Below are 27,236 nucleotides of genomic sequence, written 5' to 3' on the forward strand. Positions count from 1 at the left end.
AATGAGACAAAAATTTTTTCAACAAAAATTGAAAAAAATTACAAAAAATTACAAAAAAAATCAGATTACTATCTAATAGTAATTAGTATGTCGTTTTTTTCAGTTTTTTTCAACTTGCTTCTAATGCACTTTTCTGGACAAAAAACACGGGAAACCTCACACACACTCAACAGGGGCCCCAGAAGCACCCAAAAATGTCATAAAACGCCAGTGTTTGAATTTGGTGATTTTTGGAAAAAAAAACGTAAGGGGTTAGTATGTCGTTTTTTTCTGTTTTTTTTTTTAACTTGCTTCTAATGCACTTTTCTGGACAAAAAAACCCACAAAAAACCTCACACACACTCAACAGGGGCCCCAGGAGGACCCAAAAAGGGCATAAAATGCCAATGTTCGAGGGTGGTGATTTTTTACAAAAAACGTAAGGGTGTGTGTCTTTTTTTTCAACTTTTCTGGTCAAAAAAAACACGGGAAACCACACACACACGCATTAGTCCAAAAAAAGGAATAGGAAGAAGCAGAGTTTATTCAACCTTCTTGGGTCACAGATTATGAGTGTGATGGAGGTTGTGAGGGAGGACACAAACACAAAAAAAACAAATTCTTTATTCGCCACTTTTAACAAATAATTTGCGTATGATTTCAGATAATTCTTCTTGCAAGATTGCAGCAGAAAACATGCGTGACTCAGGCGGCGTCTGACTGTATTTCTGTTGTTGCTGGTTAGAAAGTGTAAGAAGTTAATGATAAGCAGCCTGAGCCGCGGTGTATTTAACAGTTGTCAATTCAGGTTGTATGTGTCTCTGAAGACTTGAGTGCCACTGAAGGACCGCATGGAATCTTTGCTGCAGCAACTGGTAGGCTTTCACTTAACGTCATTTCACCGAGTTTAACGTTTTATGTCATGTTTTTAATTCATTTAAACTGTGAGACTTGAACTGGAATATAATATGTTTGTGTCCATTGTCAAACCTCAATTTAAAGTTACTTAAAGTTACTGACTTCGGTGAAGATAAGTTGTGGTTTTTTTTTTAAACAGTGACTCCAAAGAATCATTTTTGCTCAGTCATTCCAACTGTCCGTTATCTGAGTTATATTTTAACCATATTATACATATTATATAACACGGTTCTTGGGGCGTAAACCCAATTTGGGGTTTTGAGCTTAATAGATCCAAATAACCAAACTTTTTAATTTCAGACGCGTGGAAATGCTCTCTTTCTCATCTTTATTTTGGGAATTGGAGGAAGCTTTCAGTCCGGATACCACGTCACTGGACTGAGTTCTCCTTCACCGGTGAGAATCATTCTTCCTGCTGCCTTCATGTGTTATCAGTAAAGAGAGGTTTAATGATTTTGCGTTGATAGAGTTGGATTAGAAATCAAACAATTGGAATTCTCCTTGCAGTTCATACAGCGCTTCATCAACAGCAGCTGGTATGAAAGATACGCTGCACCGCCACCGGGACGCACCGTCACCATCATCTGGTCCCTCATTGTGTCCATGTACGCCGTGGGGGGGCTCTTTGGTGCTGTCAGCGTCAAGTGCTTCTCAGGCCTGCTGGGAAGGTAAGCGTACTTCAGTGCTGTACTATTCAAGTGCTTGAGGACATGTTTGTCTCGTTGGCAGAAAAAAAGCAGTGATCTGCAACAGCGTTATTGCCATCGTTGCTGCCGGGGTCGTGTTGACAAGTAAATGGGCCAAGTCTTATGAAATGATTATTGTGGCAAGGATGCTGACTGGCTACTCAGCAGGTAATGGAACTGACATCTGAGCAGCTTTACATCTCTTTCACAGCAGGATTTTATCAATAACGTAGCTGCAGCATCCTCGTCCTTTTGGCTCATATTCTATGAAATTGTATTAGATGACATTTTCAGGAATGATCAAAAATGGGATATGGAAGAACTGATTAGGTGATGCGGATCACCGTCTGGATTTAGGATTCTTAATATTGCAACAGGCGGCACGGCGGAGTGGTTAGCCTCACAGCTAGGAGACCAGTGTTCAATTCCACCCTCGGCCATCTCTGTGTGGAGTTTGCATGTTCTCCCCGTGCATGCGTGGGTTTTCTCCGGTTTCCTCCCACATTCCAAAAACATGCTAGGTTAATTGCCGACTCCAAGGTATGAATGTGAGTGTGAATGGTTGTTTGTCTATATGTGCCCTGTGATTGGCTGGCCACCAGTTCAGGATGAAACCCGCCTCTCGCAAGAAGACAGCTGGGATAGGCTCCAGCACCCTTCTCAACCCTCGTGAGGATAAGCGGTAGAAAATGAATGAATGAATGAACTTAAGCAGACACGTACCGCTATCATGCTAGGAGCTAATGTTAGCATTTTAGCATGCTAACATAATTATACTAACATTTTTAGCATTTTCAGAGGTAGGCACTTATATAAACACTTATGTTTATATACTTGCTATGTGTTAGCATTATTAGCATTCTTTAAGCCATTCAAACCCTTCCATGGTATGTTTTCACGGTCAAGGAAATCAAATATGTAGATATGTAGGGTTAATATTTATGGTGTAAATGGCGCCAAAATTAAATACTGTACATGAAATACTGTAAAATGAACATAATACAGTTTTTAACATTTTGCATGACTTCCTATTGAATTCTCATGAGAGCACAGGTATGCATTACAGTACCTTTTGTATTGTCCTTATTAAGACCTTCATGTCTTGCAGGTTTGGGGATGAGCCTGCATCTAATGTACCTTGGTGAGATTTCACCCAGGAAGTTAAGAGGCATTGTCACCATGACGGCAGCGACCTTTGGGTCTCTTGGCAAACTGTCGGCACAGTTTCTTGGACTCAGGTATTTTTATTCAAACAGATACTTTCTTTATTCCTGAAAAAAAAAACCACAATTAAGTACTTTTTAGACCTGAACCCGAGTCATTGTTTGTTATATTGCATGTAAGAACATTATAATGGAACATTTCTTCATTTCAGCTTTTTTTTATTTATATTGATCATTCTTGATAGAGATTATAATGCATACATTATATGTAATGAATTGGTTCCTTTCTTCATAGTGAGCTCCTTGGACGTGAGGAACTATGGAACATCATCCTCTGTTTCCCTGCGTGTCTTTCGGTGGTCCAGGTCATGGTGTTGCCTCTTCTTCCTGACGCTCCCAGATATCTATTCATCGAGAAAGGAGAGGACAAAGCCTGCAAAAAAGGTGGCCGCCCCTAATACGCACATATCGTACACATCAGTCTGTGAACCGAGTCTCCACATTGCAGCGCTGCAGAGTCTGTGGGGCCAAGGTGATTACACGCAGGAGATGGAGGAGATGTTGGCTGAGCAGGCGGCGATTCAGTCGGCTCTCCCAAAGAGTCCTCTGCTGCTCATGCGGGATCGAACAGTCCGATGGCAGCTCATCACCATGTCTATCATCTACATCTGTAACCAGTTATCGGGCATGTCCATGGTGAGAACGTCCTTTAGGTCAGAGATTGAAAATAGGTACCAACAAACAATGAAGACTTCTCTTCTTTATGCTTAGATCAGCACTTTTGCTTTCGACATCTTTTGGAGAGCAGGAATCCCGAAGGATCAAATCCGCTACATCACTCTTGGGCTCGGAGTAACGGAAATCATTACATCGATATCCTGTGTGAGTACTTCTTCTTTTTTAATGTGACCCCAAATGAACGAATACTTTTCCCATAATGCATTGCATCATCGCAACGTATTCATCAGGGCTGCAATGACGTCAGCCTCTCTCTGGGCTCTGGCTCCGTCTGATGGACAGAACCAGCATCCATTCATTTTCTATGCTGCAATAAAATGCTTTTCCTCAAAATGAAATGAAATGCATAATGGGAAAACTTTAAAATGTTTTTTTATTATTTTGAAGTCATATTTGTACATGTTTGTATATTTATTAAGTGTACCTTTTATCTATTAACTCCTGAACGGTAGGTCCTATCGACTTGGAACAAATTTCTGCCTGCCATAAATCAGCCACAAGCTTTCCAAAGATGAAACTAAAACTTCCGCTTCCCAAGATACGCAATTTCTTTCTACATTTTTCCTACTTCCCGATGTCATGGAAAGGTATGGGTGGCAAGCTTGTGGTGATTTTGGCGGATTAGAAGTTGGTTACAAATTGATAGCATTGTGATTGGACAAGCGTTTTTTGTGATGAACTCCCGAACGACTTGGAACCAATTTCTGCTGGCCATAATCTGGCCATGAGAGTTCCAACGATACCAACCACGACTCTCGACATCTTCTGCATCCCTGACGTGCTTGCCGTTGGCGCCACTTTACACTTCCTTAACATCTTTACCTTTCTTTCCCTCAGGGTTTGCTGATAGAGCATGCAGGGAGGAGGCCTCTGTTCTGGGGGGGTTATGGCATCATGTCTGCGTGCTGGGTTTTTGTTACCGTCATGCTCAACCTCAAGGTAAAAACTATCCATGGCTGATTAAGTTCGGTCCAATCAACTGATCCAAGTACAGAATACAGATGTTACTATTTGGTACTGCAGGATTGTAGCTCTTGGTCTCCATACGTTACTGCTGGTTTGATCGTCCTCTTCATTATCTTCTTCTGTGGAGGGCCTGGTATGTTCATAGCATGAATAGAATGTCTAACGTGCCACATAAATGACTTGTTCTTTATGCAAAGGGGGAGCGTCAGGTACTCTGAACAATGAGATCTTCATCCAGTCCAATCGAGTGGCGGCTTTTGTTCTCGTTGGGATCCAGCGTTGGTCCGTACAAGCCGTGCTGGGCCTTGTCTTTCCATTTCTTATTGTAAGTACACACAATAGAACTGTGCAATGACACCATAACCAATGCAATGACACTGTTATGGTTCTCCCATTTCAGGATGCGCTTGACACGTACTGCTTCGTCATCTTTGCCTGCATGTGCATGCTGGGTTGTCTTTCCATGTTCTTTTTCTTGCCTGAGACAAAAGGGAAGACGCTGCTGGAGATCGCAGATGAGTTCAAAGCCATCACTGTCTGTGGGAAATCTTTTCTAGATGACAGCAGAATGGAGACTCGATTATAGGATGTGCTGCGTCTACAATGTGTGACCTGATGGGATATTTATACTATTTGAACATAATATTGCAAATAAGCCAATAAAGAGGCCTGAGAAAAACCCAAAAATGGCATAAAATGCCAGTGTTTGAATTTGGTGATTTTTGACAAAAAAACGTAAGTAATCAGATTACTTTTGTAATCCGAGATTACTTTTGTAATCAGATTACTATTGTAATCGGATTACTTTTGCAATCGGATTACTTTTGCAATCGGATTACTTTTGTTATTTTTTAAAATTTTTCTTGTTTTTCATTTTTTCTCTTTTTTCCTCATTTTTCCTGAAAAACAAGAAAAAATGAAAAACAAGAAAATTTGAAAAAAATTACAAAAAATTACCAAAAAAACTCACAAAAGTAATCCGATTACAAAAGTAATCCGTTTACAAAAGTAATCAGATTACTTTTGTAATCAGATTACAATAGTACTCAAATTACTTTTGTAATCGGGTTACTTTTGTAATTACGGATTACAAAAGTAATCTGACAAAAAACACGGGAAACCTCACACACACTCGGGCCCCAGAAGCACCCAAAAATGGTATAAAATGCCAGTGTTTGAATTTGAAAAAAAAACGTCAGGGGTTAGTATGTCGTTTTTTTCAGTTTTTTTAACTTGCTGCTAATGCACTTTTCTGGTCAAAAAAACACGGGAAACCTCACACGCACGCATTAGGGGCCTGCGAATTACCCAAAAACGGCATAAAATACCAGTGTTTGAATTTGGTGATTTTTGAAAAAAAACGTAAGGGGTTAGTATGTCGTTTTTTTTCAGTTTTTTCAACTTGCTTCTAATGCACTTTTCTCGTCAAAAAAACATGGGAAACCTCACACACAATCAACAGGGGCCCCAGAGGCACCCAAAAATGGCATAAAACGCCAGTGTTTGAATTTGGTGATTTTGAAAAAAACGTAAGGGGTTAGTATGTCGTTTTTTTCATTTTTTTCAACTTGCTGCTAATGCACTTTTCTGGTCAAAAAAACACGGGAAACCTCACACACACGCATTAGGGGCCTGCGAAGCACCCAAAAACGGCATAAAACGCCAGTGTTTGAATTTGGTGATTTTGAAAAAAACGTAAGGGGTTAGTATGTCGTTTTTTTCAGTTTTTTTCAACTTGCTTCTAATGCACTTTTCTGGTCAAAAAAACATGGGAAACCTCACACACAAACAACAGGGGCCCCAGAGGCACCCAAAAATGGCATAAAATGCCAGTGTTTGAATTTGGTGATTTTGAAAAAAACGTAAGGGGATAGTATGTCGTCTTTTTCAGTTTTTTTCAACTTGCTTCTAATGCACTTTTCTGGTCAAAAAAACATGGGAAACCTCACACACAATCAACAGGAGCCCCAGAGGCACCCAAAAATGGCATAAAACGCCAGTGTTTGAATTTGGTGATTTTTGAAAAAAAACGTAAGGGGTTAGTATGTCGTTTTTTTCAGTTTTTTTCAACTTGCTTCTAATGCACTTTTCTCGTCAAAAATACACGGGAAACCTCACACACACTCAACAGGGGCCCCAGAAGCACCCAAAAATGGCATAAAAGGCCAATGTTCGAGAGTGGTGATTTTTGACAAAAAACATAAGGGGTTAGTATGTCGTTTTTTTTCAGCTTTTTCAACTTGCTGCTAATGCACTTTTCTGGTCAAAAAAACACGGGAAACCTCACACACACGCATTAGGGGCCTGCGAAGCACCCAAAAACGGCATAAAACGCCAGTGTTTGAATTTGGTGATTTTGAAAAAAACGTAAGGGGTTAGTATGTCGTTTTTTTCATTTTTTTCAACTTGCTTCTAATGCACTTTTCTGGTCAAAAAAACATGGGAAACCTCACACACAATCAACAGGGGCCCCAGAAGCACCCAAAAATGGCATAAAATGCCAGTGTTTGAATTTGGGGATTTTTGACAAAAAACGTAAGGGGTTAGTATGTCGTTTTTTTCAGTTTTTTTCAACTTGCTGCTAATGCACTTTTCTGGTCAAAAAAACACGGGAAACCTCACACACACGCATTAGGGGCCTGCGAAGCACCCAAAAACGGCATAAAACGCCAGTGTTTGAATTTGGTGATTTTGAAAAAAACGTAAGGGGTTAGTATGTCGTTTTTTTCATTTTTTTCAACTTGCTTCTAATGCACTTTTCTGGTCAAAAAAACATGGGAAACCTCACACACAATCAACAGGGGCCCCAGAGGCACCCAAAAATGGCATAAAATGCCAGTGTTTGAATTTGGTGATTTTGAAAAAAACGTAAGGGGTTAGTATGTCGTTTTTTTCAGTTTTTTCAACTTGCTGCTAATGCACTTTTCTGGTCAAAAAAACACGGGAAACCTCACACACACGCATTAGGGGCCTGCGAAGCACCCAAAAACGGCATAAAATACCAGTGTTTGAATTTGGTGATTTTGAAAAAAACGTAAGGGGTTAGTATGTCGTTTTTTTCAGTTTTTTTCAACTTGCTTCTAATGCACTTTTCTGGTCAAAAAAACATGGGAAACCTCACACACAATCAACAGGGGCCCCAGAGGCACCCAAAAATGGCATAAAATGCCAGTGTTTGAATTTGGTGATTTTTGACAAAAAACATAAGGGGTTAGTATGTCGTTTTTTTCAGCTTTTTCAACTTGCTTCTAATGCACTTTTCTGGTCAAAAAAACACGGGAAACCTCACACACACGCATTAGGGGCACCAGAAGCACCCAAAAATGGTATAAAATGCCAGTGTTTGAATTTGGGGATTTTTGACAAAAAACGTAAGGGGTTAGTATGTCGTTTTTTTCAGTTTTTTTCAACTTGCTGCTAATGCACTTTTCTGGTCAAAAAAACACGGGAAACCTCACACACACGCATTAGGGGCCTGCGAAGCACCCAAAAACGGCATAAAACGCCAGTGTTTGAATTTGGTGATTTTGAAAAAAACGTAAGGGGTTAGTATGTCGTTTTTTTCATTTTTTTCAACTTGCTGCTAATGCACTTTTCTGGTCAAAAAAACACGGGAAACCTCACACACACGCATTAGGGGCCTGCGAAGCACCCAAAAACGGCATAAAACGCCAGTGTTTGAATTTGGTGATTTTGAAAAAAACGTAAGGGGTTAGTATGTCGTTTTTTTCAGTTTTTTTCAACTTGCTTCTAATGCACTTTTCTGGTCAAAAAAACACGGGAAACCTCACACACACGCATTAGGGGCCTGCGAAGCACCCAAAAACGGCATAAAACGCCAGTGTTTGAATTTGGTGATTTTGAAAAAAACGTAAGGGGTTAGTATGTCGTTTTTTTCAGTTTTTTTCAACTTGCTTCTAATGCACTTTTCTGGTCAAAAAAACATGGGAAACCTCACACACAATCAACAGGAGCCCCAGAGGCACCCAAAAATGGCATAAAACGCCAGTGTTTGAATTTGGGGATTTTTGACAAAAAACGTAAGGGGTTAGTATGTCGTTTTTTTCAGTTTTTTTCAACTTGCTTCTAATGCACTTTTCTGGTCAAAAAAACATGGGAAACCTCACACACAAACAACAGGGGCCCCAGAGGCACCCAAAAATGGCATAAAATGCCAGTGTTTGAATTTGGTGATTTTGAAAAAAACGTAAGGGGTTAGTATGTCGTTTTTTTCATTTTTTTCAACTTGCTGCTAATGCACTTTTCTGGTCAAAAAAACACGGGAAACCTCACACACACGCATTAGGGGCCTGCGAAGCACCCAAAAACGGCATAAAACGCCAGTGTTTGAATTTGGTGATTTTTAAAAAAACGTAAGGGGTTAGTATGTCGTTTTTTTCAGTTTTTTTCAACTTGCTTCTAATGCACTTTTCTGGTCAAAAAAACATGGGAAACCTCACACACAATCAACAGGGGCCCCAGAGGCACCCAAAAATGGCATAAAATGCCAGTGTTTGAATTTGGTGATTTTGAAAAAAACGGAAGGGGTTAGTATGTCGTTTTTTTTCAGCTTTTTCAACTTGCTTCTAATGCACTTTTCTGGTCAAAAAAACACGGGAAACCTCACACACACGCATTAGGGGCACCAGAAGCACCCAAAAATGGTATAAAATGCCAGTGTTTGAATTTGGGGATTTTTGACAAAAAACGTAAGGGGTTAGTATGTCGTTTTTTTCAGTTTTTTTCAACTTGCTGCTAATGCACTTTTCTGGTCAAAAAAACACGGGAAACCTCACACACACGCATTAGGGGCCTGCGAAGCACCCAAAAACGGCATAAAACGCCAGTGTTTGAATTTGGTGATTTTGAAAAAAACGTAAGGGGTTAGTATGTCGTTTTTTTCAGTTTTTTTCAACTTGCTTCTAATGCACTTTTCTGGTCAAAAAAACATGGGAAACCTCACACACAAACAACAGGGGCCCCAGAGGCACCCAAAAATGGCATAAAATGCCAGTGTTTGAATTTGGTGATTTTGAAAAAAACGTAAGGGGTTAGTATGTCGTTTTTTTCAGTTTTTTTCAACTTGCTTCTAATGCACTTTTCTGGTCAAAAAAACATGGGAAACCTCACACACAATCAACAGGAGCCCCAGAGGCACCCAAAAATGGCATAAAACGCCAGTGTTTGAATTTGGTGATTTTTGAAAAAAAACGTAAGGGGTTAGTATGTCGTTTTTTTCAGTTTTTTTCAACTTGCTTCTAATGCACTTTTCTCGTCAAAAATACACGGGAAACCTCACACACACTCAACAGGGGCCCCAGAAGCACCCAAAAATGGCATAAAAGGCCAATGTTCGAGAGTGGTGATTTTTGACAAAAAACATAAGGGGTTAGTATGTCGTTTTTTTTCAGCTTTTTCAACTTGCTTCTAATGCACTTTTCTGGTCAAAAAAACACGGGAAACCTCACACACACGCATTAGGGGCACCAGAAGCACCCAAAAATGGTATAAAATGCCAGTGTTTGAATTTGGGGATTTTTGACAAAAAACGTAAGGGGTTAGTATGTCGTTTTTTTCAGTTTTTTTCAACTTGCTGCTAATGCACTTTTCTGGTCAAAAAAACATGGGAAACCTCACACACAATCAACAGGAGCCCCAGAGGCACCCAAAAATGGCATAAAACGCCAGTGTTTGAATTTGGTGATTTTTGAAAAAAAACGTAAGGGGTTAGTATGTCGTTTTTTTCATTTTTTTTCAACTTGCTTCTAATGCACTTTTCTGGTCAAAAATACACGGGAAACCTCACACACACTCAACAGGGGCCCCAGAAGCACCCAAAAATGGCATAAAAGGCCAATGTTCGAGAGTGGTGATTTTTGACAAAAAACATAAGGGGTTAGTATGTCGTTTTTTTTCAGCTTTTTCAACTTGCTTCTAATGCACTTTTCTGGTCAAAAAAACATGGGAAACCTCACACACAATCAACAGGGGCCCCAGAGGCACCCAAAAATGGCATAAAATGCCAGTGTTTGAATTTGGGGATTTTTGACAAAAAACGTAAGGGGTTAGTATGTCGTTTTTTTCAGTTTTTTTCAACTTGCTGCTAATGCACTTTTCTGGTCAAAAAAACACGGGAAACCTCACACACACGCATTAGGGGCCTGCGAAGCACCCAAAAACGGCATAAAACGCCAGTGTTTGAATTTGGTGATTTTGAAAAAAACGTAAGGGGTTAGTATGTCGTTTTTTTCATTTTTTTCAACTTGCTTCTAATGCACTTTTCTGGTCAAAAAAACATGGGAAACCTCACACACAATCAACAGGGGCCCCAGAGGCACCCAAAAATGGCATAAAATGCCAGTGTTTGAATTTGGTGATTTTGAAAAAAACGTAAGGGGTTAGTATGTCGTTTTTTTCAGTTTTTTCAACTTGCTGCTAATGCACTTTTCTGGTCAAAAAAACACGGGAAACCTCACACACACGCATTAGGGGCCTGCGAAGCACCCAAAAACGGCATAAAATACCAGTGTTTGAATTTGGTGATTTTGAAAAAAACGTAAGGGGTTAGTATGTCGTTTTTTTCAGTTTTTTTCAACTTGCTTCTAATGCACTTTTCTGGTCAAAAAAACATGGGAAACCTCACACACAATCAACAGGGGCCCCAGAGGCACCCAAAAATGGCATAAAATGCCAGTGTTTGAATTTGGTGATTTTGAAAAAAACGTAAGGGGTTAGTATGTCGTTTTTTTCAGTTTTTTCAACTTGCTGCTAATGCACTTTTCTGGTCAAAAAAACACGGGAAACCTCACACACACGCATTAGGGGCCTGCGAAGCACCCAAAAACGGCATAAAATACCAGTGTTTGAATTTGGTGATTTTGAAAAAAACGTAAGGGGTTAGTATGTCGTTTTTTTCAGTTTTTTTCAACTTGCTTCTAATGCACTTTTCTGGTCAAAAAAACATGGGAAACCTCACACACAATCAACAGGAGCCCCAGAGGCACCCAAAAATGGCATAAAACGCCAGTGTTTGAATTTGGTGATTTTTGAAAAAAAACGTAAGGGGTTAGTATGTCGTTTTTTTCAGTTTTTTTCAACTTGCTTCTAATGCACTTTTCTCGTCAAAAATACACGGGAAACCTCACACACACGCATTAGGGGCCTGCGAAGCACCCAAAAATGGCATAAAATACCAGTATTTGAATTTGGTGATTTTTGACAAAAAACGGAAGGGGTTAGTATGTCGTCTTTTTCAGTTTTTTTCAACTTGCTTCTAATGCACTTTTCTCGTCAAAAATACACGGGAAACCTCACACACACTCAACAGGGGCCCCAGAAGCACCCAAAAATGGCATAAAAGGCCAATGTTCGAGAGCGGTGATTTTTGACAAAAAACATAAGGGGTTAGTATGTCGTTTTTTTCAGCTTTTTCAACTTGCTTCTAATGCACTTTTCTGGTCAAAAAAACACGGGAAACCTCACACACACGCATTAGGGGCACCAGAAGCACCCAAAAATGGTATAAAATGCCAGTGTTTGAATTTGGGGATTTTTGACAAAAAACGTAAGGGGTTAGTATGTCGTTTTTTTCAGTTTTTTTCAACTTGCTGCTAATGCACTTTTCTGGTCAAAAAAACACGGGAAACCTCACACACACGCATTAGGGGCCTGCGAAGCACCCAAAAACGGCATAAAACGCCAGTGTTTGAATTTGGTGATTTTGAAAAAAACGTAAGGGGTTAGTATGTCGTTTTTTTCATTTTTTTCAACTTGCTGCTAATGCACTTTTCTGGTCAAAAAAACACGGGAAACCTCACACACACGCATTAGGGGCCTGCGAAGCACCCAAAAACGGCATAAAACGCCAGTGTTTGAATTTGGTGATTTTGAAAAAAACGTAAGGGGTTAGTATGTCGTTTTTTTCAGTTTTTTTCAACTTGCTTCTAATGCACTTTTCTGGTCAAAAAAACACGGGAAACCTCACACACACGCATTAGGGGCCTGCGAAGCACCCAAAAACGGCATAAAACGCCAGTGTTTGAATTTGGTGATTTTGAAAAAAACGTAAGGGGTTAGTATGTCGTTTTTTTCAGTTTTTTTCAACTTGCTTCTAATGCACTTTTCTGGTCAAAAAAACATGGGAAACCTCACACACAATCAACAGGAGCCCCAGAGGCACCCAAAAATGGCATAAAACGCCAGTGTTTGAATTTGGGGATTTTTGACAAAAAACGTAAGGGGTTAGTATGTCGTTTTTTTCAGTTTTTTTCAACTTGCTTCTAATGCACTTTTCTGGTCAAAAAAACATGGGAAACCTCACACACAAACAACAGGGGCCCCAGAGGCACCCAAAAATGGCATAAAATGCCAGTGTTTGAATTTGGTGATTTTGAAAAAAACGTAAGGGGTTAGTATGTCGTTTTTTTCATTTTTTTCAACTTGCTGCTAATGCACTTTTCTGGTCAAAAAAACACGGGAAACCTCACACACACGCATTAGGGGCCTGCGAAGCACCCAAAAACGGCATAAAACGCCAGTGTTTGAATTTGGTGATTTTGAAAAAAACGTAAGGGGTTAGTATGTCGTTTTTTTCAGTTTTTTTCAACTTGCTTCTAATGCACTTTTCTGGTCAAAAAAACATGGGAAACCTCACACACAATCAACAGGGGCCCCAGAGGCACCCAAAAATGGCATAAAATGCCAGTGTTTGAATTTGGTGATTTTGAAAAAAACGGAAGGGGTTAGTATGTCGTTTTTTTTCAGCTTTTTCAACTTGCTTCTAATGCACTTTTCTGGTCAAAAAAACACGGGAAACCTCACACACACGCATTAGGGGCACCAGAAGCACCCAAAAATGGTATAAAATGCCAGTGTTTGAATTTGGGGATTTTTGACAAAAAACGTAAGGGGTTAGTATGTCGTTTTTTTCAGTTTTTTTCAACTTGCTGCTAATGCACTTTTCTGGTCAAAAAAACACGGGAAACCTCACACACACGCATTAGGGGCCTGCGAAGCACCCAAAAACGGCATAAAACGCCAGTGTTTGAATTTGGTGATTTTGAAAAAAACGTAAGGGGTTAGTATGTCGTTTTTTTCAGTTTTTTTCAACTTGCTTCTAATGCACTTTTCTGGTCAAAAAAACATGGGAAACCTCACACACAAACAACAGGGGCCCCAGAGGCACCCAAAAATGGCATAAAATGCCAGTGTTTGAATTTGGTGATTTTGAAAAAAACGTAAGGGGTTAGTATGTCGTTTTTTTCAGTTTTTTTCAACTTGCTTCTAATGCACTTTTCTGGTCAAAAAAACATGGGAAACCTCACACACAATCAACAGGAGCCCCAGAGGCACCCAAAAATGGCATAAAACGCCAGTGTTTGAATTTGGTGATTTTTGAAAAAAAACGTAAGGGGTTAGTATGTCGTTTTTTTCAGTTTTTTTCAACTTGCTTCTAATGCACTTTTCTCGTCAAAAATACACGGGAAACCTCACACACACTCAACAGGGGCCCCAGAAGCACCCAAAAATGGCATAAAAGGCCAATGTTCGAGAGTGGTGATTTTTGACAAAAAACATAAGGGGTTAGTATGTCGTTTTTTTTCAGCTTTTTCAACTTGCTTCTAATGCACTTTTCTGGTCAAAAAAACACGGGAAACCTCACACACACGCATTAGGGGCACCAGAAGCACCCAAAAATGGTATAAAATGCCAGTGTTTGAATTTGGGGATTTTTGACAAAAAACGTAAGGGGTTAGTATGTCGTTTTTTTCAGTTTTTTTCAACTTGCTGCTAATGCACTTTTCTGGTCAAAAAAACATGGGAAACCTCACACACAATCAACAGGAGCCCCAGAGGCACCCAAAAATGGCATAAAACGCCAGTGTTTGAATTTGGTGATTTTTGAAAAAAAACGTAAGGGGTTAGTATGTCGTTTTTTTCATTTTTTTTCAACTTGCTTCTAATGCACTTTTCTGGTCAAAAATACACGGGAAACCTCACACACACTCAACAGGGGCCCCAGAAGCACCCAAAAATGGCATAAAAGGCCAATGTTCGAGAGTGGTGATTTTTGACAAAAAACATAAGGGGTTAGTATGTCGTTTTTTTTCAGCTTTTTCAACTTGCTTCTAATGCACTTTTCTGGTCAAAAAAACATGGGAAACCTCACACACAATCAACAGGGGCCCCAGAGGCACCCAAAAATGGCATAAAATGCCAGTGTTTGAATTTGGGGATTTTTGACAAAAAACGTAAGGGGTTAGTATGTCGTTTTTTTCAGTTTTTTTCAACTTGCTGCTAATGCACTTTTCTGGTCAAAAAAACACGGGAAACCTCACACACACGCATTAGGGGCCTGCGAAGCACCCAAAAACGGCATAAAACGCCAGTGTTTGAATTTGGTGATTTTGAAAAAAACGTAAGGGGTTAGTATGTCGTTTTTTTCATTTTTTTCAACTTGCTTCTAATGCACTTTTCTGGTCAAAAAAACATGGGAAACCTCACACACAATCAACAGGGGCCCCAGAGGCACCCAAAAATGGCATAAAATGCCAGTGTTTGAATTTGGTGATTTTGAAAAAAACGTAAGGGGTTAGTATGTCGTTTTTTTCAGTTTTTTCAACTTGCTGCTAATGCACTTTTCTGGTCAAAAAAACACGGGAAACCTCACACACACGCATTAGGGGCCTGCGAAGCACCCAAAAACGGCATAAAATACCAGTGTTTGAATTTGGTGATTTTGAAAAAAACGTAAGGGGTTAGTATGTCGTTTTTTTCAGTTTTTTTCAACTTGCTTCTAATGCACTTTTCTGGTCAAAAAAACATGGGAAACCTCACACACAATCAACAGGGGCCCCAGAGGCACCCAAAAATGGCATAAAATGCCAGTGTTTGAATTTGGTGATTTTGAAAAAAACGTAAGGGGTTAGTATGTCGTTTTTTTCAGTTTTTTCAACTTGCTGCTAATGCACTTTTCTGGTCAAAAAAACACGGGAAACCTCACACACACGCATTAGGGGCCTGCGAAGCACCCAAAAACGGCATAAAATACCAGTGTTTGAATTTGGTGATTTTGAAAAAAACGTAAGGGGTTAGTATGTCGTTTTTTTCAGTTTTTTTCAACTTGCTTCTAATGCACTTTTCTGGTCAAAAAAACATGGGAAACCTCACACACAATCAACAGGAGCCCCAGAGGCACCCAAAAATGGCATAAAACGCCAGTGTTTGAATTTGGTGATTTTTGAAAAAAAACGTAAGGGGTTAGTATGTCGTTTTTTTCAGTTTTTTTCAACTTGCTTCTAATGCACTTTTCTCGTCAAAAATACACGGGAAACCTCACACACACGCATTAGGGGCCTGCGAAGCACCCAAAAATGGCATAAAATACCAGTATTTGAATTTGGTGATTTTTGACAAAAAACGGAAGGGGTTAGTATGTCGTCTTTTTCAGTTTTTTTCAACTTGCTTCTAATGCACTTTTCTCGTCAAAAATACACGGGAAACCTCACACACACTCAACAGGGGCCCCAGTAGCACCCAAAAATGGCATAAAAGGCCAATGTTCGAGAGCGGTGATTTTTGACAAAAAACATAAGGGGTTAGTATGTCGTTTTTTTCAGCTTTTTCAACTTGCTTCTAATGCACTTTTCTGGTCAAAAAAACACGGGAAACCTCACACACACGCATTAGGGGCACCAGAAGCACCCAAAAATGGTATAAAATGCCAGTGTTTGAATTTGGGGATTTTTGACAAAAAACGTAAGGGGTTAGTATGTCGTTTTTTTCAGTTTTTTTCAACTTGCTGCTAATGCACTTTTCTGGTCAAAAAAACACGGGAAACCTCACACACACGCATTAGGGGCCTGCGAAGCACCCAAAAACGGCATAAAACGCCAGTGTTTGAATTTGGTGATTTTGAAAAAAACGTAAGGGGTTAGTATGTCGTTTTTTTCATTTTTTTCAACTTGCTGCTAATGCACTTTTCTGGTCAAAAAAACACGGGAAACCTCACACACACGCATTAGGGGCCTGCGAAGCACCCAAAAACGGCATAAAACGCCAGTGTTTGAATTTGGTGATTTTGAAAAAAACGTAAGGGGTTAGTATGTCGTTTTTTTCAGTTTTTTTCAACTTGCTTCTAATGCACTTTTCTGGTCAAAAAAACACGGGAAACCTCACACACACGCATTAGGGGCCTGCGAAGCACCCAAAAACGGCATAAAACGCCAGTGTTTGAATTTGGTGATTTTGAAAAAAACGTAAGGGGTTAGTATGTCGTTTTTTTCAGTTTTTTTCAACTTGCTTCTAATGCACTTTTCTGGTCAAAAAAACATGGGAAACCTCACACACAATCAACAGGAGCCCCAGAGGCACCCAAAAATGGCATAAAACGCCAGTGTTTGAATTTGGGGATTTTTGACAAAAAACGTAAGGGGTTAGTATGTCGTTTTTTTCAGTTTTTTTCAACTTGCTTCTAATGCACTTTTCTGGTCAAAAAAACATGGGAAACCTCACACACAAACAACAGGGGCCCCAGAGGCACCCAAAAATGGCATAAAATGCCAGTGTTTGAATTTGGTGATTTTGAAAAAAACGTAAGGGGTTAGTATGTCGTTTTTTTCATTTTTTTCAACTTGCTGCTAATGCACTTTTCTGGTCAAAAAAACACGGGAAACCTCACACACACGCATTAGGGGCCTGCGAAGCACCCAAAAACGGCATAAAACGCCAGTGTTTGAATTTGGTGATTTTGAAAAAAACGTAAGGGGTTAGTATGTCGTTTTTTTCAGTTTTTTTCAACTTGCTTCTAATGCACTTTTCTGGTCAAAAAAACATGGGAAACCTCACACACAATCAACAGGGGCCCCAGAGGCACCCAAAAATGGCATAAAATGCCAGTGTTTGAATTTGGTGATTTTGAAAAAAACGGAAGGGGTTAGTATGTCGTTTTTTTTCAGCTTTTTCAACTTGCTTCTAATGCACTTTTCTGGTCAAAAAAACACGGGAAACCTCACACACACGCATTAGGGGCACCAGAAGCACCCAAAAATGGTATAAAATGCCAGTGTTTGAATTTGGGGATTTTTGACAAAAAACGTAAGGGGTTAGTATGTCGTTTTTTTCAGTTTTTTTCAACTTGCTGCTAATGCACTTTTCTGGTCAAAAAAACACGGGAAACCTCACACACACGCATTAGGGGCCTGCGAAGCACCCAAAAACGGCATAAAACGCCAGTGTTTGAATTTGGTGATTTTGAAAAAAACGTAAGGGGTTAGTATGTCGTTTTTTTCAGTTTTTTTCAACTTGCTTCTAATGCACTTTTCTGGTCAAAAAAACATGGGAAACCTCACACACAAACAACAGGGGCCCCAGAGGCACCCAAAAATGGCATAAAATGCCAGTGTTTGAATTTGGTGATTTTGAAAAAAACGTAAGGGGTTAGTATGTCGTTTTTTTCAGTTTTTTTCAACTTGCTTCTAATGCACTTTTCTGGTCAAAAAAACATGGGAAACCTCACACACAATCAACAGGAGCCCCAGAGGCACCCAAAAATGGCATAAAACGCCAGTGTTTGAATTTGGTGATTTTTGAAAAAAAACGTAAGGGGTTAGTATGTCGTTTTTTTCAGTTTTTTTCAACTTGCTTCTAATGCACTTTTCTCGTCAAAAATACACGGGAAACCTCACACACACTCAACAGGGGCCCCAGAAGCACCCAAAAATGGCATAAAAGGCCAATGTTCGAGAGTGGTGATTTTTGACAAAAAACATAAGGGGTTAGTATGTCGTTTTTTTTCAGCTTTTTCAACTTGCTTCTAATGCACTTTTCTGGTCAAAAAAACACGGGAAACCTCACACACACGCATTAGGGGCACCAGAAGCACCCAAAAATGGTATAAAATGCCAGTGTTTGAATTTGGGGATTTTTGACAAAAAACGTAAGGGGTTAGTATGTCGTTTTTTTCAGTTTTTTTCAACTTGCTGCGAATGCACTTTTCTGGTCAAAAAAACATGGGAAACCTCACACACAATCAACAGGAGCCCCAGAGGCACCCAAAAATGGCATAAAACGCCAGTGTTTGAATTTGGTGATTTTTGAAAAAAAACGTAAGGGGTTAGTATGTCGTTTTTTTCATTTTTTTTCAACTTGCTTCTAATGCACTTTTCTGGTCAAAAATACACGGGAAACCTCACACACACTCAACAGGGGCCCCAGAAGCACCCAAAAATGGCATAAAAGGCCAATGTTCGAGAGTGGTGATTTTTGACAAAAAACATAAGGGGTTAGTATGTCGTTTTTTTTCAGCTTTTTCAACTTGCTTCTAATGCACTTTTCTGGTCAAAAAAACACGGGAAACCTCACACACACGCATTAGGGGCACCAGAAGCACCCAAAAATGGTATAAAATGCCAGTGTTTGAATTTGGGGATTTTTGACAAAAAACGTAAGGGGTTAGTATGTCGTTTTTTTCAGTTTTTTTCAACTTGCTGCTAATGCACTTTTCTGGTCAAAAAAACATGGGAAACCTCACACACAATCAACAGGAGCCCCAGAGGCACCCAAAAATGGCATAAAACGCCAGTGTTTGAATTTGGTGATTTTTGAAAAAAAACGTAAGGGGTTAGTATGTCGTTTTTTTCATTTTTTTTCAACTTGCTTCTAATGCACTTTTCTGGTCAAAAATACACGGGAAACCTCACACACACTCAACAGGGGCCCCAGAAGCACCCAAAAATGGCATAAAAGGCCAATGTTCGAGAGTGGTGATTTTTGACAAAAAACATAAGGGGTTAGTATGTCGTTTTTTTTCAGCTTTTTCAACTTGCTTCTAATGCACTTTTCTGGTCAAAAAAACACGGGAAACCTCACACACACGCATTAGGGGCACCAGAAGCACCCAAAAATGGTATAAAATGCCAGTGTTTGAATTTGGGGATTTTTGACAAAAAACGTAAGGGGTTAGTATGTCGTTTTTTTCAGTTTTTTTCAACTTGCTGCTAATGCACTTTTCTGGTCAAAAAAACACGGGAAACCTCACACACACGCATTAGGGGCCTGCGAAGCACCCAAAAACGGCATAAAACGCCAGTGTTTGAATTTGGTGATTTTGAAAAAAACGTAAGGGGTTAGTATGTCGTTTTTTTCATTTTTTTCAACTTGCTGCTAATGCACTTTTCTGGTCAAAAAAACACGGGAAACCTCACACACACGCATTAGGGGCCTGCGAAGCACCCAAAAACGGCATAAAACGCCAGTGTTTGAATTTGGTGATTTTGAAAAAAACGTAAGGGGTTAGTATGTCGTTTTTTTCAGTTTTTTTCAACTTGCTTCTAATGCACTTTTCTGGTCAAAAAAACATGGGAAACCTCACACACAATCAACAGGGGCCCCAGAGGCACCCAAAAATGGCATAAAATGCCAGTGTTTGAATTTGGTGATTTTGAAAAAAACGGAAGGGGTTAGTATGTCGTTTTTTTTCAGCTTTTTCAACTTGCTTCTAATGCACTTTTCTGGTCAAAAAAACACGGGAAACCTCACACACACGCATTAGGGGCACCAGAAGCACCCAAAAATGGTATAAAATGCCAGTGTTTGAATTTGGGGATTTTTGACAAAAAACGTAAGGGGTTAGTATGTCGTTTTTTTCAGTTTTTTCAACTTGCTGCTAATGCACTTTTCTGGTCAAAAAAACACTGGAAACCTCACACACACGCATTACGCGAATCACCCAAAAATGGCATAAAACGCCAGTGTTTGAATTTGGTGATTTTGAAAAAAACGTAAGGGGTTAGTATGTCGTTTTTTTCATTTTTTTCAACTTGCTGCTAATGCACTTTTCTGGTCAAAAAAACACGGGAAACCTCACACACACGCATTAGGGGCCTGCGAAGCACCCAATAACGGCATAAAATACCAGTGTTTGAATTTGGTGATTTTGACAAAAAATGTATGTCGTTTTTTTCAGCTTTTTCAACTTGCTGCTAATGCACTTTTCTGATCAAAAAAACACGGGAAACCTCACACACACGCATTAGGGGCACCAGAAGCACCCAAAAATAGTATAAAATGCCAGTGTTTGAATTTGGTGATTTTGAAAAAAAACGTAAGGGGTTAGTATGTCGTTTTTTTCAGCTCTTTCAATTTGCTGCTAATGCACTTTTCTGGTCAAAAAAACACGGGAAACCTCACACACACGCATTAGGGGCACCAGAAGCACCCAAAAATAGTATAAAATGCCAGTGTTTGAATTTGGTGATTTTTTTAAAAAAATGTAAGGGGTTAGTATGTCGTTTTTTTTCAGTTTTTTCAACTTGCTGCTAATGCACTTTTCTGGTCAAAAAACACGGGAAACCTCACACACACACATTAAGGGCACCAGAAGCACCCAAAAATAGTATAAAACGCCAGTGTTTGAATTTGGTGATTTTGAAAAAAAAAACGTAAGGGGTTAGTATGTCGTTTTTTTCAGTTTTTTCAACTTGCTGCTAATGCACTTTTCTGGGCAAAAAACATGGGAAACCTCACACACACATTAGAGGCCTGAGAAGCACCCAAAAACGGCATAAAATGCCAGTGTTTGAATTTGGTGATTTTGACAAAAAACGTATGTCGTTTTTTTCAGTTTTTTCAACTTGCTGCTAATGCACTTTTCTGGTAAAAAAAAAAAAAAAAACACGGGAAACCTCACACACACTCAACAGGGGTCCCAGAAGCACCCCAAAATGGTATAAAATTCCAGTGTTTGAGGGTGCTGATTTTTAGACAAAAATCATAGGGCTGTCAAAGCGTAATTAACGTATGCGCAGATACAGGAGGTGTCTCACATTACCACAGCTTGCCCTACAGGAGTTCCCCACTAGATGGTAATGTTTTTCTTCTTTTGTCCACATAAGCGAGTCTTTCAGGTGAGAAAAGAATCTCCAGTTGACAAAAAAAAAAATCTTTCTTTTTCTATTTAGGACCAATTTCCTCAGCACATTTCTGCTTTGCCTGTTCAACTCTGCCTAGCAACAAGTAGTCACACAAGCGTGTGATTTGACCACGAAGAAGGCATTTTAAAATATTGAAGCCATGAAAATCAGTTATTTTAATTTTCCTATTTACCTAATTTTAATCTTAAATCCGCACAATGACTTGTTAATAAGTCATATAACAACTCCTTGCTTATTTGCCAGCAGCTAAGCAGCAGAAGGGTCTTTATTAGCAAGTCGATAATTACACTGGCAACAGTTCAGCTCTCTGTGGATGCACATTATGATTGACAGCATCATAACAGGTTGAATCTTACACCAGCGTCCTTCTGGAGGAGGATTAACGGGAGGATTAAGTGAAAATGGTTACTGTTGCAGACCTGGCTCCCTGATGGACAATCTGTTGTGTTTTATTATTGCCAGAAGTCAAGTCAAAGCAATATGTTGATTACTTTGCTTGTATTTTGTTGTAGAAAGTTGCTTCATCCGTACATTAAAAGGTGCAAAATATCCATAAATATCCATCTATCCAAGCTGCGGTCATGCAAAGTCGTAATGTGTGCATTGAGCACATTCAGTGAGTTTCATGTGAAGACAATTAGAGCAGAAATTCCACTTGATGAAATTGCGCATTGTGTCCTGAGATTATCTACTTTGTTTAAGTGGAAGAGAATGAGCAGCAGATGCCAGGGGAATTAACTCCCCCGCTAACACTGTGCTTGTTTTCTTCTGAAATGATTTGTGTTCCATAAAAAAACTTAAAATATAATTATGTAAATATAAGTACAGTTGTCCCTTGGCACCTCACGGTTCGAATTTGACAATTTAATTTTTTTTTTAAATATATAATCATTAAATCATGCTGTTTCGTGGTTGAATATATAAAGTATGCTAGCAAGTGTGGCTGAACATTGGTATCACCTCACTCTCTTCGCCTCAAGAGCTGCCGTGAATGGTCAGTCGACAGTCTGGTCTTCTTCCAAGGTCCTGTGTTCGAGCCCTGTGGTCAGCAGGAAGCAGGTGGGTTACAAATACAGCTCTCACTGGCTCTCACTGTGGTTTGCTGGAGTCCCAAAGTGTTACAGATGGCTTTTCCATCTCAATTTTATTCATTCATTCATTTTTTACCACTTATCCTCACGACGGTCGCGGGGGGTGCTGGAACCTATCCCAGCTGTCTTTGGGTGAGAGGCGGGGTACACCCTGGACTGGTGGCCAGCCAATCACAGGGCACATATAGACAAACAACCATTCACACTCACATTTATACCTATGGACAATTTGGAGTGGCCAATTAACCTAGCATGTTTTTGGAATGTGGGAGGAAACCGGAGTACCCGGAGAAAACCCACGCATGCACGGGGAGAACATGCAAACTCCACACAGAGATGGCCGAGGGTGGAATTGAACTCTGGTCTCGTATCTGTGAGGCCTGCATGCTAACCACTCGTCCGTTGTGCAGCCCGTCTCAATTTTATGAGCAAAAAATTGCAATGTACTGAGAGAAAGTTGATATTCCAACTTACTACATAGAGTACACTTAAGGAGGTATGATAGTAACAAATAGAAGGCTGTCTTGTACGAAGTACTGCAAACTGCAGTGATTTAATACAGGTGGCACACAGATGGGACACCTCCCGGCCCGGTACTGAGCTTTTTAATGACTCACAGTGTGAGAAGGGGCGTTTGTGTCATGAACCAGATGGAGCCCTGGAGCAAAGCAACTTTGAGGTACCCATCATGCAATTCTCCATGAAGACAACATGCCCAGTGGGCTGAGGAAACACCTGGTAAAACGGGGTCTGCACAACGTGGCAGAAATAAGGTAAATAAGGCATTGTAAGATATTTACATGGATTCAGGGTGTGTAGCGTGGCTCCATTATCAGGAGACAAAGCTTTCAATGAGATTCATTGGAGGCGTGAAGCTGTGTGGGAGAAGGTGTTAGCTGGTCACAGTTGGGGCTGCCGGGAGGGCAAAGGTCAAGCTTTTCAGATTATTGGGTTAAGTCAAGGTTGACGAGTCGAATCCTGAGCTTGGCTACTGATTGAAATATGATGAGGAATCCTTTTGTTATCTATGTTTTTTTATTAATCAATTTACTAAGCCTGCAATGTTTTTTTATGTAGCAATGTTGTTGATGACCAGCAGGGGTGCCACAGGGAAGGGAAACATGCCTACGACTACTTCATTAGGTCCTGAGTAACCACTCTAAATCAATGTGCCCTAGTTCCTCATTAGTTGTTTATTAGTTATCCATTAGGACTACTCTACTCATTTGTTCATTGATTCCTCAGTAACTACTCTACTCATTAGTTCATTGATTCCTCAGTAACTACTCTACTCATTTGTTCTTCATTGATTCCTCAGTAACTACTCTACTCGTTAGTTCATTGATTCCTCAGTAACTACTCTACTCATTTGTTCTTCATTGATTCCTTGGTAACTACTCGACTCATTAGTTCTTCATTGATTCCTCAGTAACTACTCTACTCATTTGTTCTTCATTGATTCCTCAGTAACTACTCTACTCATTTGTTCTTCATTGATTCCTCAGTAACTACTCTACTCATTAGTTCTTCATTGATTCCTCAGTAACTACTCTACTCATTAGTTCATTGATTCCTCAGTAACTACTCTACTCATTTGTTCTTCATTGATTCCTCAGTAACTACTCTACTCATTAGTTCTTCATTGATTCCTCAGTAACTACTCGACTCATTAGTTCATTGATTCCTCAGTAACTACTCTACTCATTAGTTCTTCATTGATTCCTCAGTAACTACTCTACTCATTCGTTCTTCATTGATTCCTCAGTAACTACTCATTAGTTCTTCATTGATTCCTCGGTAACTACTCTACTCATTAGTTCTTCATTGATTCCTTGGTAACCACTCTACTCAGTAGTTGCTCATGATTTCATGAGTTCCTCAGTAACTACTCCTCTTCTAATTCGTTTTTCATTAATTCCTCGGTAACTACTCTTCTCATTAGTTCTTCATTAATTCCTCAGTAACTGCTAATTAGTTCCTGATAAGTTTTTATTATTTCCTCAATAATTACTCATGAGTTGACTAGTTCCCCTGTAACTACTCTACTCATTAGTTCTTCATTAATTCATTGGTAACTACTCTACTCATTAGTTCCAAATTAGTTCTTTATTAGCTACCCAAATGTATGTTCATTCCTTAGTAACTACTCATTAGTTCCTCGTTAGAGCCTGAGTTCCTCTGTAACTCCTCTAAATCTATGTGCCTTAAGTTTCTCAGTAACTACTCTTGTCATTAGTTCGGTATTTCCTCAATAACTACTCTACTCATTAGTTCTTCATTGGTTCCTTGGTAACTACTTTAGATGTATGTGCCTTAGTTCCTCAGTAACTACTCTGCTCATTCGTTCCTCATGAGTTCTTCATGATTTCCTCAGTAACTACTCAGAATTTCTGTCCCTTAGTCATGAGTTCTTGAATAACTACTGTTTTGGAGTACCTTATTGTAAATAAAGACCGTTAAGGCAGTATAGTAAGTCATCCATGCTGTTGTTGAATAGAATTATTTCAACTGTTGATACCATTTCATGGCAGGTTATTTTCTTGGCTTAGCATTGTCACCTGATTGTTTCTTGTTGTTTCTGCAGGGCGCTCTCCATCCAGACTTAATGAGAGGATGTTCTCCAGACGCTGTCTACTCCGTCAGGCTTTGTTAACAACTAAGTACGGCAAATGGAATTACATGGAAGATAACTGTGGAAGGAAAATATAGACATCATAGAAATGAGCCAAAATTGCTTGGAGGTCCAGTATTGTCACATGAACATTTTCTGGCTTTGTCTTTTTAAAACTGTGTCCAAATAAAGCAAACACTTTGTCTAAATATAATAGCAAATAAACAATGCAACCACACAATAAAGTTGTTCATTCATGTGAAAAATCTGACAAAAGTGAGAACACTCATCACATTTCATCAACATCTTCTTAAACGGTCCTTGACATGATTTATCAACTTTACATAAATATGTTATATATTGTTTGTAATTATGCTCTACATTTTTTAAAGCAAACGATACATTTGGAAATATTTGTAAACATTTATCGGTCAAGGCACAACCCTTGCTGTTCAGTCTCATTTACCGTATTTTTAACAAAGATTTGAGCGAAGTGTCAATAGTTTTCAAGGACAAAAGAAGGGAGAAACATTTGGAAGTCTCATCATACAAATAACAAACTCATCACACAGCAACTTAACGCTCAAGAGACACCTAAGAAATATACTTTACCAAGTACCAATACACAATACGTGTTTAAAGTATGGTGCTGCAATGCTGCTGCTCTCCATCGGAGAGGGGCAGAGGACACAGAACTCAGAGGGAGGCTGATGTCATTGCAGCACCCCAATTAATGTTTTTTTTTTTTAAAGAAAAGTACATGTTGCTTTGTGGTAAATTTAGCGTTGTTAGTAAAGTGTTCTTAGTAAGTGAGTGACTCCATGAGTCAGACTGTTCTATTATTATACTGTTAGATATAATAACTAAAGATATAATATCGGTTGATATTGGAATCAGATTTTCTATACAACACATATAGTCCATCACAGAAGATGTCATGTTTCACACATATTATATCATATCGACATATAGTTTTGTGACATAAAAAGTCAATATCGGACAAGCTTGCTGTGACGATACTGATTGCTTGTGATTGGCTCCTGCCAAAGGAAGCTATCGTTTCCTCACTGCCTTGTGAATAGCACAGTAATTTAGTAAAAGAGAGGTCATGAGATCCGAATTTAGCCATAAATGATCTGCACCACTGTATCAAAGTCTTATACACCAAAATTTACAGTACATACTTTATCATTCATGGGACAGGAAAAAATAAACTCATGGGAATTGCTTCATGACTGGAGGGTCTTTTGTCTTTGACTGACTCACAGATGGAAGAAGAAGAGCATGCATGTGATGTTGAGTCTGCAACTTTACTTTGAAGAAAGTAAAATGTACAAGCCCACATGCAAAGCCACTAATGTGCCAATCATGCTAACATCATTACAGGATTGTGTTCCACTCCAATCATGAGATTGCTGCTCCATACAACACCTTGTACAACACGTATATGTGTGTGTGGTAATGTGGATTAGGAGGGCCTGCAGCAGTAATCTCCAGTGACCACATGGAGGTCAGAGACAATCCAATTTACAGTATTACAGACACTTCTTGTTACGCTTAGACGCACGACCATACTTAACATGACAGCATTTGTATCTCTCTCCACGACAACAGACACAGGGCGTTTAATACATGAGCTAGTGTCTTATGCTTCCTTGCCTTCACGCCGTGAGAACGGCATTAAGCCAGACACAAACGGTACAAGTCACAAAATAATCTTGTTGTACCAAATATATGCAAGTAAAGCTTAATGACGTGAAAGACTAATTAATGACTTGTAAAAAAATGTACCTCGTTGACTGCTGGTCGTGAAAAGAGGTCCTTAAAGTCTTTGAAATTTAGCTTCCGCGTAAACAACGTACTGTGCGTTCACAACTTCCTGGTCTGTGCTTCGGTTAATAATGTCGTATCCAGTTAGCAAAACAAAACAGGAAACTTTAGTTCCGTCATGGGAACAATGAAAGCATACACAATAAATTAATTAACCTGTAACTTATTTGTCAGCTCATTATAATAATATAACACCTTTTAACCTGTTTTTTAAACTTCAATTAAATAAATAATTTATTAACTAAATTCATGAAGTGATTTCAGAATTCTGCTTATTGCATTTCTGTAACAGCACTTATTAACAGCATTTATTATGCTACAGT

The 27,236-nt window shown here is 39.3% G+C and overlaps 2 protein-coding genes and 1 long non-coding RNA gene across 4 annotated transcripts in view; 2 read left to right on the plus strand and 1 right to left on the minus strand.

Annotated features, from left to right (window-relative positions):
* Positions 1-1,792, plus strand: part of atxn7 (ataxin 7) — a 33,771-nt gene extending 31,979 nt beyond the window's left edge. Inside the window, exon 14 of the transcript XR_013629487.1 lies at positions 1,783-1,792. The gene's annotated coding sequence lies outside the window, so the exon portion shown is untranslated. The remainder of the gene's footprint in view (positions 1-1,782) is intronic.
* Positions 615-26,963, minus strand: LOC131126322 (uncharacterized). 2 transcript variants are annotated; one of them, XR_013629489.1, is made up of 6 exons: positions 26,875-26,963; positions 25,031-25,162; positions 22,342-22,420; positions 3,008-5,003; positions 2,653-2,854; positions 615-1,557 (listed from the first exon to the last, which is right to left on the minus strand). It is a non-coding gene; the product is annotated as an uncharacterized LOC131126322 (long non-coding RNA). The 2 variants fall into 2 exon arrangements; XR_013629488.1 differs by having other exon boundaries at positions 2,653-5,003.
* slc2a9l1 (solute carrier family 2 member 9, like 1) lies at positions 815-5,066 on the plus strand. The gene is made up of 12 exons (XM_058068698.2): positions 815-854; positions 1,198-1,293; positions 1,405-1,565; positions 1,627-1,751; positions 2,692-2,821; positions 3,042-3,190; positions 3,255-3,442; positions 3,518-3,628; positions 4,322-4,423; positions 4,508-4,583; positions 4,648-4,775; positions 4,851-5,066. Exons 1-12 carry the CDS (start codon positions 831-833, stop codon positions 5,034-5,036), a joined length of 1,476 nt encoding a protein of 491 aa, XP_057924681.2. The 5' UTR covers positions 815-830; the 3' UTR covers positions 5,037-5,066.
* Positions 26,964-27,236: the final 273 nt, after the last annotated feature.

Source organism: Doryrhamphus excisus, linkage group LG11, assembly GCF_037039965.1.
Source record: "Doryrhamphus excisus strain RoL-2023G ecotype Guam linkage group LG11, RoL_Dexc_Guam_v1.1, whole genome shotgun sequence".
NCBI classification, from domain to species: Eukaryota; Metazoa; Chordata; class Actinopteri; order Syngnathiformes; family Syngnathidae; genus Doryrhamphus; species Doryrhamphus excisus.